At 45.4% G+C, this 13,847-nt stretch overlaps 1 protein-coding gene and 1 long non-coding RNA gene across 3 annotated transcripts in view; one reads left to right on the top strand and one right to left on the bottom strand.

Moving 5' to 3' along the window:
• LOC131382039 (uncharacterized) overlaps window positions 1-12,905 on the top strand; it is a 26,397-nt gene extending 13,492 nt beyond the window's left edge. Inside the window, exons 3-4 of the long non-coding RNA XR_009211185.1 lie at window positions 7,468-7,641; window positions 12,809-12,905. This is a non-coding gene — a long non-coding RNA (uncharacterized LOC131382039). The remainder of the gene's footprint in view (window positions 1-7,467; window positions 7,642-12,808) is intronic.
• LOC131382037 (cytochrome b5 domain-containing protein 1) lies at window positions 9,342-13,847 on the bottom strand. 2 transcript variants are annotated; one of them, XM_058431866.1, is made up of 4 exons: window positions 13,345-13,847; window positions 13,161-13,237; window positions 12,816-13,034; window positions 9,342-12,250 (listed from the first exon to the last, which is right to left on the bottom strand). In XM_058431866.1, the coding sequence occupies exons 1-4, from the start codon at window positions 13,502-13,504 to the stop codon at window positions 12,020-12,022; spliced, it is 687 nt and encodes a 228-aa protein (XP_058287849.1). In that variant the 5' UTR covers window positions 13,505-13,847; the 3' UTR covers window positions 9,342-12,019. The 2 variants fall into 2 exon arrangements, with proteins under 2 accessions (XP_058287849.1, XP_058287850.1); XM_058431867.1 differs by having other exon boundaries at window positions 9,342-12,182.

Below are 13,847 nucleotides of genomic sequence, written 5' to 3'. Positions count from 1 at the left end.
TCTTTATTTCATCAAGAATACAAACACTAGCTCGCTATCTTCCTTTATACCCCCTTATTCCTGCTGTTATACAATACTGGAGTAATCCTGGAGCCAGTACTCGACCCCAGCAGCTTCTTGATCACCGAAGAAATAGGAAGTAGATCTCTGGTGGGCCAGTTCTAAAACGTTCTTCTTTTTTTTTTTTTTTCTTTGAGGTGGAGTCACTCTGTTGCCCAGGCTGGAGTGCAGTGGTGCAATCTTGGCTCACTGCAACCTCCGCCTCCCGAGTTCAAGCAATTCTCCTGCCTCAGCTTTCCGAGTAGCTGAGATTACAGGCACGCACCATGATGCCCGGCTATTTTTTGTATTTTTAGTAGTGATGGGGGTTTCACCATGTTGGCCAGGCTGGTCTCGAACTCCTGACCTCAAGTGATCCACCCACCTTGGCTTCCCAAACTGCTGGGATGACAGGCGTGAGCCACCAAGCCTGTCCTTACAATCTTCTTGTCACTCTGGAAACCCAATCTGTAGCTCTTCTTTGGCCCTTCCAATAATTTTGTAAGCCCTAGTTTCCTGAATAAAGTAACTTTCTGAGCTAGAGTAGTTTCTGTTATCTCTGAGCTCTATTAGAGCACACAGTATTTACTGAATAAAATGGTCTGTCATAAATGGCACGAATATTTTCCTAGCTAGTCTTTTAACTTTATGATGTTTTCTTACATAGTAAAATTTAGTTTCATTGAGTTAAATCTACCCATGTTTTCCTTTAAAGCATCCACTCCCGAGCTGGAGTGTAGTGACACGATCTCAGCTCACCGAAACCTCCACCTCCCAGGTTTAAGCAATTCTCCTGCCTCAGCCTCCCGAATAGCTGGGATTACAGGTGTGCACCACTGTGCCAGGCTAACTTTTGTGTATTGTTTTTAGTAGCGACGGGGTTAAACCATGTTGGCCAGGCTGGTCTTGAACTCCTGACCTCAGGTGATCCGCCCACCTCGGCTACCCAGAGTGCTGGGATTACAGGTGTGAGCCACTGTGCCTGGCCAAAATAAATAAATTTTAAAATAGAAGTAACTCAACTTCTGAGCTATGGCATAGTTCTCTGTACCTCCAGTACCTAATAAAGAACCCAAATACTGCAATATATCTTTTCAATTAAAAGATTTTTTGTTTTTTAATTGACTAAAAGATTTTATCTAGTCTGCTCATCCTTCTATTGCTGACTTTTAGCTAAATCCTTTTCCTTGCTCTCACTGAGTAAGGAATATCATCTTAATCAGAAGGAGGAAGATGTAAGCCTAAAATTGTTCTAATTGTTGTCTTTGCCTTCTGCAAGTTTTTTAGATCTGCTTTTAAAAATTTATTTTATTTTTGAGACAGAGTCTTGCTTTGTCACCCAGGCTTGGAGTGCAGTGTCATGATCTCAGCTCACTGCAACAGCTGCCTCCCAGGCTCAAGCGACAAGCGATCCTCCCACCTCAGCTTCTGGAGTAGCTGGGGCTACAAGCACAGGGGCCACCATGCCCAGCTGTAGATCTTCGATTGACCACTGTGATAGAAACTGAATAATCCCATACAAAAATGGCAAAAACCAAACTTTTTCCCATTTGACATTGCTTTTTAACAATTTCTTAATAGTTTTCTGTTGGCTGGCCAGCTAGAAGTATCTTGCTTTTCATCTGTTTTCAAGCCCCAGTTGTTCCAGCAGAATTGCACACTTTTCCCAGCTGATTAACTATCCTTTAGGTTATAAATTTGTCATGGGAAATGCTAACCCACACTAGCTTCCTCTTACCCCTTCACTTGCTCTTGGGCCCTTTCACCATCTAGCACTCCAGTCTGTAAAGGAAAATATTTTTTTTCTTTTCTTTTTTTTTTTTTTTTTGGAGACGGAGTCTTGCTCTGTCACCCAGGCTGGAATGCAGTGGTGTGATCTCAGCTCACTGCAACCTCTGTCTCCCGGGTTCAAGCGATTCTCCTGCCTTAGCCTTCCAAGTAGCTGGTATTATAGGAGCTTGCCACCAAGCCCGGCTAATTTTTGCATTTTTAGTAGGGACGGGGTTTCACCATGTTGGCCAGGCTGGTCTCAAACTCCTGACCTGAAGTGATCCACCCGCCTCGGCCTCCCAAAGTGTTGGGATTATAGGCATGAGCCACCGCACTCGACTGAGAATCATTTTTATTTCGGACTGAATGAGATATAATTTGTACATTAAAAATCAACTTATTCTATATTCCAAAACTGTAGAACTCCTAAAATGTATCCCAGAGTCAATAATAAAGTTATCCACTCACTTCATTAGAGGAAGAGTTTGAGCTTTGGTGTCAGAAAGGTAGCACCTGGAATCCAAGCTCTGCCACTTAATAACTATGACCCTGGGCAAGCTATTTATCCCTCAAGTCTCAGCTCTTTCATCTGTAAAACGGTGTATTAATGCCTGTCTCAAAGGGTTGTGGTGAGGGTTAAATGAGCTAACTTACATAAAGCACTGGCTGTAATAAGGTACTCAATAATTGGTAGCTGCATTCTAAACCATCAAGTTTACTGTTAGCCACTTCTCTCTTCAGAGATTCACTTAAGATGATTGCAAGGTGAGAAGATTCACAACCTGAGTTATGAGCTTAAGCACCTTAAAATCCTTTAGGAGCAAAGGACTGACTTTTGTTACTCTTCTTCCAGTAGTTGGCCCCATTCCCTTGCTTTCCATCACTGTATAAAGAAGCTCAATTCTGGCATGATATGAAACAAATCATATTTTACTTGACTCAAAAACTTCTCCTAATGGAGGAATAAACACTATTGTTAGGTTGGAAACTGAATGTTAGTCGCAGATATGGTCTATAATTTTCTAATCATGACAGATGTTACCTGGATGCTGAAAAATGCCGAATCTCAAAATCCTGAGGGGAGGATTCATTACTAAATAAAGAATGGCTAGCACAAGGAATGGGAAAGAAAACTAAGGTTTTCTGAGTGTCTTTTCCAAGGACTCTTTATAGTGCTGGGCAGGTTCCTATTCCTTATTTAATCTTCTCAACAACACTATAAGGTAGCATCTTTTTAGGGTGACCATGTCCTGGGTCTTGCCTGTTGCCCTACTGTCATCTTACTTTCTATTATCTGTATTTTATGGTTGAAGAAATGGAATCCAAAGGAAGGTATTTAAATATTCTGTGCATGGTTATAAAGCCAGAACATTCCTCCTTTCTGCAGTTAGATTTCTTCTAAGAATATCCCATGCATACCTTGTCCAACTGCAGCCTGGCTTCTTTAACAAAGCCACCGTGACCTGCTGTTTGCTGAATGCATGGTCGCTCAGGTCTTCATCTTACGTGACCTCTGTGCAGCACTTTATACTGTTGGCCGCTCCCCTCTCTTCTGTGCTCTCTCTTTGGCTTCTGTGGCAACATTTCCCGCTTGGCCTCTTTCACCCTCTAGCTCTTCCTTTGTGGTGTCCTTTTCTCCTCCCCAAACCTCTGTGTAGGTTACACTTCGCCCTTAAGGGGATCTGATCCTTGACTGGCTACAGCTGCTATCTGCCAATAATTCCCACACCTATAACGCTAGCCCAGAGCTGTCTTTCAGGATCCAGTCCTATATATCCAATAAGATTGGGGCATGTGCCTGCGTGCCCGAGTTACCTCATACAGCTAACTAAAAATTCATCACTTTCCTTCCCAAAGTCCTCTTCCAGCAGTTCCTTTTTCTGCCAGTGGACTCACCATCCTCCCAGTCATCCAGGCGAGACACAGGTGTCATCCTTGACTCCTCCCTTTGCCTTAGACCCCTACCCAAATTATCAAGTCCTGCAATTCTCTCTTAACTTCATTTCATCTCCGATCTCCACTGCCACTAACCTAGTTTTGGCTGCCTTTGGATCTCATCTGGACTACTGCATTAGCGCCAGTCTCTCTCTCTCCACTTTCTCTCCCTCATTTCCTTCTCTCTTGACATTGTAGTCAAGTCACCTTTTGAAAATGCAAATCTGATCATGTGATTCTCTTTATAAAACCCTTAACTCTGGGCCAGGTGCAGTGGCTCATGTCTGTAATCCCAGCACTGTGGGAGGCCCAGACGGGCGGATCATGAGGTCAGGAGTTCAAGACCAGCCTGGCCAACATGATGAAACCCCGTCTCTACTAAAACTACAAAAATTAGCCGGGTGTGGTGGTGCATGCCTGTAATCCCAGCTACTCGGGAGGCTGAGGCAGGATAATTGCTTGAACCCGAGAGGCGAAGGTTGCAGTGAGCCAAGATCATGCCATTACACTCCAGCCTGGGCAACAAGAGCAAGACTCCATCTCAAAACAAAAAACACTTAACTCTGAATTGTACACTATAAAAGGGTGAATATTGGTATGTGAATTATGTTGCAATTAAAAAAAGAAAAACTTAACCTGGTTTACAAAGCCTTCTATGATTTGGCCTGGCTCAGCGTCTCTCATTGGCTTCCCTCCCGCTGCCTCCCACTTTCCTCTTAGCTTTACCATGCTGCAGTTCCTTCTGCCTCCGAGCCCTCCACACTCTCCAATCTACGTTTGCATTTGCTACTTATCCTGTGCAGGAAGCATTCTCTCCTCCACCTATCCCTTGTCCTCCCCACTTGACTGACCCCTCCTTGTCCTTCAAATCTTAGCTTGAAATGATACTTCCCCAGAAGGCTTAGCCCCCCTGGACTGGGTTAGGTTCTCCTGTTGTGTGTTTCATACTTAGCTCTTTTGTAGCATTCACCAAATATTTGTTCATTCTGTATTTATTGAGTGACTGCTCTGGGCTGGGCACTGGGCTAGGGCTGGGTATTTCACAAATGAGAGCTGTGGCCCCTGCCCCCATGGTGCTTACAGTGTAAGAAGGGAAGAAAATGGACATTAAACAGTGAATCACACTAAATATTTTAATTATAATTATGACATTTCAGAACACCCTGGGGAGGGCGTGTTAAGGGACTTGACATAACTGGAGGTATCAGAGAAAGTGTCATTTAAGCAACTTTAAGGAGCCAGGTGGCCAACTGAAGAGTCGGGGGTGGATTGTTCCACACAGAGGAACAGCATGTAGGAAGGCTCTGATGCAAAGCTTAGGGGGCATTTCGGAAACTGAAAGGCCAACGTGGGAGACAAAGAAGAGCCTGGAAGAGCCAAATCTTACCTTCTGGACCATGGTAACAGTTTCTAAGTTCATCTTAAGAGAAGTAGGTTGCCTTTGAAGACTTTTAACATGGGAACTTTAAAAGTTCCCTATGGCAGCCAGGCGCAATGGCTCACGCCTGTAATCCCAGCACTTTGAGAGGCCGAGGTGGGCGGATCACGAGGTCAGGAGATGGAGACCATCCTGGCTAACATGGTGAAACCCCGTCTCTACTAAAAATACAACAACAACAACAAAAATTAGCTGGGCGTGGTGGCGGGCGTCTGTAGTCCCAGCTACTCGGGAGGCTGACGCAGGAGAATGGTGTGAACCTGGGAGGCGGAGCTTGCAGTGAGCCAAGATCGTGCCACTGCACTCCAGCCTGGGCAACAGAGCGAGACTCCGTCTCAAAAAAAAAAAAAAAAAAAAAAAAAAAAAAGTTCCCCATGGCTACTGTGTAAATAAGGAAGCAGGATGACAAATTAAGAGAATCACAAACTTCAGTGAATCTCCCATTAAACTGTAAGCTCCTAGAGGGCAGAAACTGTGTCATTAATTTTTGTATCCACAGTTTCCAGGACTGTGCCTGACAGATGCTCAGTATCATTTTAATGAATTGAATAAATGATAGGGTCAAGATTCCAACCTAGGCTTTCAAGAAAGGCTCAAGTATCAATGCCCTATCTCCCCTACACACAACCCTTCAAAGACCACCCCTCCACTCCGCCCTAGACTTGGCTGGATACCCCTTTGACCTCCAGGGCATCTCTGGTGGATTGTATTTTCTAAATGTGCCCACAATTATGTCTCACATCCCACATGTTCTTCTTACAGTGTAATTCTGAGACTCTTCCCACTGAGAGGTGGGAGCTAGTTCCCTCCCCTTGGAATTGAGGCTAGATCATATGATTTGGCTTCCTCTTGGTTCTCTTGGGATGCTGTGAGGAAGCCCAAACTGCCCTGTGTAGAGGCCCATGTGGAGAAAAACTGATAGTCAGCATTGAGAGCTATGTGAGAGAGCCATCTTGAAAGTGGATCCTCCAGCTCCCAACAGTCCACCCCAGTTCACACCTTTGGGAGTAGAAGTGAGCTGTCCCTGCTGAGCCCTACCCATATTGCAGATTCATTGGCAAAATACAGCAGTGGTAGGTAACTAGAATAGCATCCTATGTTTGACATGCAGGGAGGCGGTATGTTAGTTGGATGGGCTATGACTACCTTGGTACTTATTAGTTGTATGACTTTTGGCAAGTTACTTAACCTCTCTCTGCTTCAGTGTTGTTTTTCAGTATAAATAAAAATAGTACCTATGCCTTAAGTTTGTTGGGAGGATTCATGTTGGTAAATGCAGCTCTACAGGTAATACAGATGAGTCATGTGAGCATCTCCTCAGACGTGCCTCTGATCATTCAGCCATCACTCTCATATGATTCTGTGTGTCTTTATGGTACTTTCACTCTATTCATAATATGTTTATATATAGGTATGTGTATGTACAGGTTGAGCATCCCTAATCACCCAAAATGCTCCTAAATCAGAAACTTTTAGATGCCTACATGACACCACAAGTAGAAAATTCTACATACAAGTACTTAACACAAACTTTGCTTCATGCACATAATTTTTTTTTTTTTTTGAGATGGAGTCTCACTCTGTTGCCCAGGCTGGAGTGCAGTGGCGTGATCTTGGCTCACTGCAGCCTCCGCATCCTGGGTTGAAGCCATTCTGCCTCAGCCTCCCAAGTAGCTGAGATTATAGGCACTTGCTACCACACCTGGCTAATTTTTGTATTTTTAGTAAAGACAGGGTTTCACTGTGTTGGCCAGGCTTATCTTGAACTCCTGGCCTCAAGTGATCCTTCTGCCTCCCAAAGTGCTGGGATTACAGGCATGAGCTGGCACGCCGAGTCCAGGCACACAATTATTTAAAATATTGGCCAGGCACGGTGGCTCACACTTATAATCCCAACACTTTGGGAGGCCTAGGCAGGAGGATTGCTTGAGGCCAGGAGTTTGAGACCGGCTTGGTCAACATAGGAAGACCCTACAAAAAAATAAAAAATTAGCCAGGTATGGTGGTGCTACTCTGAGGCAGGAGCATTGTCTGAGCTCAGGAGTTTGAGGTTACAGTGAGCTATGATCACACCACTGCACTTAAGCCTTTACCTCCATCCCCACTTTGATGGGTTTGCTTCACTTATTCATTCACCAGCATTTTGGGTTTTTCTTTTTAGTGCTTCCGGTGTGCCTAGAATACCTAGTACTTGGGGTGCATATCCATTTGTATTTTGAATCCTTAATCTTTGGCTTCCAGGATAAAGATCAGTCAGGTTTCTAATTCTGTGTGCTTTCTTCCAGCCAAACCATGTACTCTACTGACCCATGATCAAGTGGCCATTCTCCCAACAGCAGCCCATCCATGTGGCCTCCCTAAACTTAGCTGTGGGGCTGGATGCATTAACCTTATCGTGATGTATGATGGGATGTTATAGTATCAAGACCAAATGATGGATCCCTTTACTCAGCTCCAAGGTACAGCCAGATTAACATTTGGTTAAGTAGTAAAACACTTGAGACTTGTCATAAATTTAGCCCTAAAGGTTAAAGCTTTAGGAATTTCTGCCATGGGTTGCCATGGTTCTGCCACAGGTTGAGGCAGACCATTGAGACAGATGCCAGAATATTGGGACTACATTGTATTATCACTTTCGATATTTTACTTTCGAGGCTCTTTAAATTATTGCTGTGTATGTGTGTGTGTGCGTGCTATTTCAGGAGTAGGAGTAGGGGGTTGGGCTATTTGGAGAATCTGATGGAAATTACAGCACCGTTTTCCAAAAATAATACACATCCACAGACACACACACACAGAGTATTTAGAAACAGTTTCAGGATGGCCAGGTTAGTAATCCACCTGTGACTTGCTGTAAGGGTAGAAACTTTTCTATACCATAACTTAAGCCTTTATCATGTACTATGTTCATTTATCTTTTCGTGTGTGCATGCTTTATCCCAGTGAGTAGGCAAGCTTCCTACAAGGAACATGTGCCTCTTTATGACCCCCAGTAATGTGGGCATGTAGGGACCTCACCTGTGGGAAATCTTGCCAGTTGAGTCCTTTGAAGCTGCTGTGATTCACTGAGGACGGCAGCCTTCCCTTCAGCATTCCATCCTTCACCCACCACCCTCTAACACAAAAGAGATTACCACAAGAGGACTTGGACCCTGCATTCATGTTCTGTTTGTTTTCTGGGTTTTAGGCTAAAGCATTATTTACATACTCCTCATGCAAATATCCACTTGGCTATTTAGAGAACAAAGCAGTGCCTACTGGAAAGATTTTTTTGAAGTATTAATAAATGAATGCATTCTATTATTTTAAAAATTTGTTACGTCTTTATCCCTTTGCCAGCTCCATACTTTGCCCCATAACTCCCATACCTGTAATCAGGACCCCCTTTTTGTTCTAGCCCATGAATTCCTAACTGCACTCCTTTCCTGCCATGTGCTTGTGAGAAAAAAGCAGGCATAAACCTAATGCTAATAGAACGGTGGCCACGTGGTTTTTCCTTGTTTTCTTGTCCTTCCTTCCCCCTTATAAATCTCCAAGGGCCACCTTTCCATCCTAACTTTGGAAGGGTTTTCCCTCCCGGCTTCTCCCTGACTCTATAGGTAATTACAGCCACCTGGTGGCCATATGGGGAAATGAGAGATGGATTGGCCCCAAAAAATCTGGTGAGATCCTCTTTTTTTTTTTTAACTTTTTTTTTTTTTTTAGATGGAGTTTCGTTCTAGTTGCCTAAGCTGGAGTGCAATGGCGCTATCTCAGCTCACTGCAACCTTCATCTCCCGGGTTCAAGCGATTCTCCTGCCTCAGCCTCCCAAGTAGCTGGGATTACAGGTGTGTGCCACCACGCCCGGCTAATTTTTTGGATTTTTAGTAGAAACAGGCTTTCGCCAGGTTGGCCAGGCTGGTCTTGAACTCCTGACCTCAGGTGATCCCCATGCCTTGGCCTCCCAAAGTTCTGGGATTACAGGCGTGAGCCGCTGCGCCTGGCCAGAGACCCTCTATGGAATAACTTTTGGTTTTGGATATTAGGGAAGCAAGGAAAGTGAATCCTATGGATAGAGACTATAGCACAGGAACCAGACATCCTATTTCTTGGTCCTTCCTTGCCTACTAGGACACAACATCCCCCCCACTAGGTATAGACGGATGAGTTCACTTAACATTTGAGTTCATTCAAAATTTATTGAGCAGCAACTGTGTGCTCAGCAATGAGAATATAGCAGTAAGCAAGATGTGAACAAGATCTCTGCCCTCATGAGCTTACAATCTAGCAGCACAGCCAGCCTATTACAGCCATAATTTTACAATTGTAATAAAAACTCTGGAAAATGCATGGTGCTAACCAATTTATGAGAAAGTCTTGACCCACCAAGAAATCAGAAAAGACCTCCCTGAGGAAGGAACATTTAGGATCAGCTAGGTGGAAAGCGAAAGGAAGAGTGTTGCAGGCAGAGAGGACAGTGTGTGAGGGTCTGAGGCAAGACATGTAATGAACTGAAAGCTAGTGTGTCTGGGCCATAGAGAACAAAGAGGGGTGTTGCGAGATGAGCCTGATTTATACAAGGTCTTTGAATTTAGGACTTTATTCCAAAAACAGCTGGAAGCCACTGAAGAAGCTAAGGAAAGTTCGATGTTTAGGTTTGTTTTTCATAGCTGACTCTCATGGCAGCATGGAAGTCAGAAGTGGAAATGGGAGAACAGGTTAGGAAGTTTCCATAGCAGTTTAGATAAGAGGTGATGGTTGCTAACTTGGAGAAAAGAAGATAAGTTCCAGAGATATTTAGGAGACAGATTACACTTCATGAGTGACTGGATGGGTGAGGAAAGGGATGTGTTTCTAGCAGGAGGCATTGAAGTAGGAGTCTCTGGAAGAGGGACAGGTTTTGGCAGAATGGGGACATCCTGTAGGCACAGGACAGGCCCTGAGGCTTGCACTAGAGGAACAGCATAGCTTTCATTCTCCAATAGTTCAGGGTTTAATTGAGCAAACAAGGTACACATAATTGCAGAGTTGCTTAAAGATCAAAATGATCGATTTAGATAATTCATGGACTCCTGCATTCCATGGGGTTAGATTTAAACCCTCCATCTCACAGTAAATTCAGATACTGCTGAAGCCAACAGCAATGTTTCCACCTTTATTCATGCCTCCCAAAGCCCCTCAGAAAACACCTATATAGCCCACCAGTATCTCACAGGGGCCACCTTCTCCTGTGCTGGGCCCTGGTGTCCCCTGCCAGAAGACACACTAAACTCTTCCTGATTTGTTTTTTGCTTGCTGCTGCCAGTAAGTTCACCTGTGTGTCATTCTCAAATCTCCCCTCCTTAAGTTAAAGGAGACCAAATCTAGCCATGACCCCCAATAGTGGTTCTCTTTTGGTCACCAGGAGAGGTTTCTGACATAGTTAGCATCTCTCTTTACATTACCCCTGTCAAGGTCCCTCTTTTGGAGTCACCATTCTGCAACCCTGTCTTCCTCATCTTCTCCAAGTGGCAAACTGCCTCCTTTTTCTCCCTCGCCAAAGTGTCACTAATTTGCCGGCCTTTTCCCCACTCTAGTTTTCCCCCAAGTTAGTAAATACCCACCTCTTTGCCCCAAAAAGGTCAGGAGGGAAATCTGGGGTATGGGATTAACAAAGAAGTAGCCCCAATAGCTATTGCTTAACTGACACTTAGCCTTCCTTGCCTCCTCTTCACCACAGGAGAACTCTGCAAACTCCCTTCCAGAGACAATAACTGCTAACTATACAATAGGACCACAATTTCCTATTGTGCAGGGATCCTAGGACAAAGCCACATCCCAAATACTTGCTGAGAGCAGTGGTTACAAATGTTAACATGAGATTAGACATTGAGATGGTCCCTTTATATTGAGAGAACATGGACTTTGGAGTTGGGCAGACTTGAATTTGCATTCTGGCTCTAATGGTTACTACCTAGTGTGGCTTTGAGCTATTAAACTTTTCAAAGTTTCAAAGGACTTATCTGTAAAATAGTAATGGTAATCTACCTTATGGAGGTAGTTGTCTTGAAGAGGCTATTTGGGAGGCTGAGGCAAGAGGATCACTTGAGGCCAGGAGGTTGAAACCAGCCTGGGCAACACAGCGAGACCCTGTGTCTACAAAAAATTAAAAAATTAGGCATTGTGGCGTGCATCTGAAGTTCCAGCTACTCAAGGCAGAGATGGGAGGATCACTTGTGCCCAGGAGCTCTAGGCTGCAGTGAGCCATGATTTTGCCACTGCACTCCAGACTGGGTGATAGAGCAAGACCCCTTCTCTTTGTTGAGGGCAAAAAAAAAAGAGGGTATATGAAGTGCCTAGTATAATATCTAGCCTGAATTGCCTATAATGACGCACTTCCTTTCTTTCCCTTGGGTTTCAGCTGCCAAACACTCTTCTACAAGTAAGATAAGCCAGCTATGTATGGTCAAGGATAAACATTTCCTATTCCTGTCTTTGTAAATCCCATCTTCCCGCAGACATCTCATTTCCATCATTGCCAAAAAAGTCATTCCATCCCTCACCCCTGTAGAACTACTCTCTCTTAACTATCAAACAGTTCTGCCTGAACTCTGACTATCCTCTTCTACATCTCCCTAAACCAAGGTACTTGATCTTCTTGAATGATTCCTAAAGATTAATTCACTAATTTACTCAGAGCAAACTGTAATGAAGGCAGGGAATAGGGCCTTTACACTTCAGAAGGGCACAGGCTAGCTCCTAGAGAGTAATGGAGATCTAGGTCCAGGCACCCCTCGGCCCCACCACTTTTCCTCAAGGCACAGAAAAAGCCAAACTCGAAATACGTCTTGAGTCTCCATGAATGTACGTCTCCTTTCCTACAACTCTGTGAGATCATCATTGAAGTACAGAAGTATTGCAGGTGTGTGAAGTGTACCGTCCATATTGAGATAGTCAAATTCTTCCTCCTCATCCCGGATCCCATTCTCTTCCAGGGTAAAATCCATGTTCAGTTTCTTCCCTTCATATTTCCACGTGTAGCTGGCAGCATGTGCGTTATAGGGGAGATAGCGGTGTAGGATTTCCCATATGGACTCCAGAACCCCCACCTGGAGAACATAGAAGTACCCCACCCCAGAATTCTGGATGGAGTATACACATACACACACTGGGATCAAAGTGCCTCCCTTGGCACTTTGGACGGAGATAGCAGCTTCAGGTACTCTACGGCCCCAGAAAAAACGCTGAAACTCCAGCATGCAATGAACAGGCCCTAAAGTCCTACAGATCTCAATGGCAGCCACTTCTAACTACCAGATGGCCATAAAGGGTCAACTGTCCCCTCACTATATCCATGCAATAGAGTAGATTAAAAAGAAAGTTCAATTGCTGTCCAAAACGGCGTGTAAGAGCTTCGAAGGACCACCATCACTAAGATACATGAACTGCTGTTCCCGGGCTTATAAAGGAGTCTCTTGTCCCCTTGTGACCCAGACACTCCTAGAATTCCCAACCCTGGGGACCTAGGTGCTGTGCTTTCCTCAGTTGCCTCAATGTAAAGGACAGAAAATACACTCCCAGCGGTTATGGAAAAAATGTTGCCCTGAAGATCGGCCTGGAGATTTGCTGGGATTCCCCATTCCTTCTAACCTGCTCCTTGTCACCAGTTCTCACCTCCAGTGTGTGCTCCTGCGACGTGAGCGTGTTAATGATGCGGATGCTCCGGGTCTTGGCAGACAGCCGCCCCACCTCATAATACGACCCCTGCCACCAGGGCTTCCCAAAATCGTTGGCCCAGTCCGAACAGGGCAGCTGAGGCGGAACGTGCACAAAGCGGCCCCACGGGGTGCAGTACCTCAGGCAGCCGGTCAGCGGATCTACGTGCTTGCGGATCTTTAAAGGAGGGTTTGGGGCGAGGGGGTCAGAGCAGTCATTAGGCTCTGGCTAGCCTCTGCTTTTCCTTCCCATCCCCGCTCTCCATTGCCTCTACCCACAACCCCAGATTCCAGCATAACTCACGTCTCTGGTCTTTGGATCAAACCAGTGGCTGATATCCTGGCCTGCAACTTCCACGATGGGTTTCAGCAGCAGGTTCCCTTGAAAAGAGCAGCCACTGTCAATGCCAGCTCTTCAAGAACGAGGCAAACGCGCGCGTGCACAGACACACACACACTCCAGCCCCGGCCCAACGTGTGGCCCTTACCCTTGTATTCCTGTGCCAATGACGTTAGGTCGTACACGCGTCCCAGGTAAGATACCCAGAGGTCTTCGGGCCTGTTATGTTGGGCCACCTCCGCCGGCGTGAAATAGCGACGCTGAAAATACTCCAAGTCTAGCCCAGCCACCAGGCCCCGGCGCGGCATGGCTCTTGCTCTGTCGGTCACTGAATCTCTTGGTTACTCCTTTGCTCCTCAGCACGTACTCACTACTACTACGACCTCCGTCGCGTCCGGGAGCGGAGGGGAGAGCGTTTATCCGCTGACATGGAAACCATTGTCCTTTCCCGGCCACCGTCCACTGAGCCAAATATCAGGGGCGGGGTTTGGACTGCACGTGTTCACGGGAAACGTAGTATGAGTCCCGCGTGGGGCATATAAGGATCAAGTAATTGAGTTGCGCCGCTTTCAGGAGTTGGGGGGCGGGGTGCAGAGAACGGAAACGCTGCGTTTTAATTCAGTGGCCTGGGCTACATGGGATAGTTAGGAC

Source organism: Hylobates moloch, unplaced genomic scaffold (genome assembly GCF_009828535.3).
Source record: "Hylobates moloch isolate HMO894 unplaced genomic scaffold, HMol_V3 SCAFFOLD_19, whole genome shotgun sequence".
Classification (NCBI taxonomy): Eukaryota; Metazoa; Chordata; class Mammalia; order Primates; family Hylobatidae; genus Hylobates; species Hylobates moloch.
This window is presented reverse-complemented; position numbering and strand designations above follow the sequence as displayed.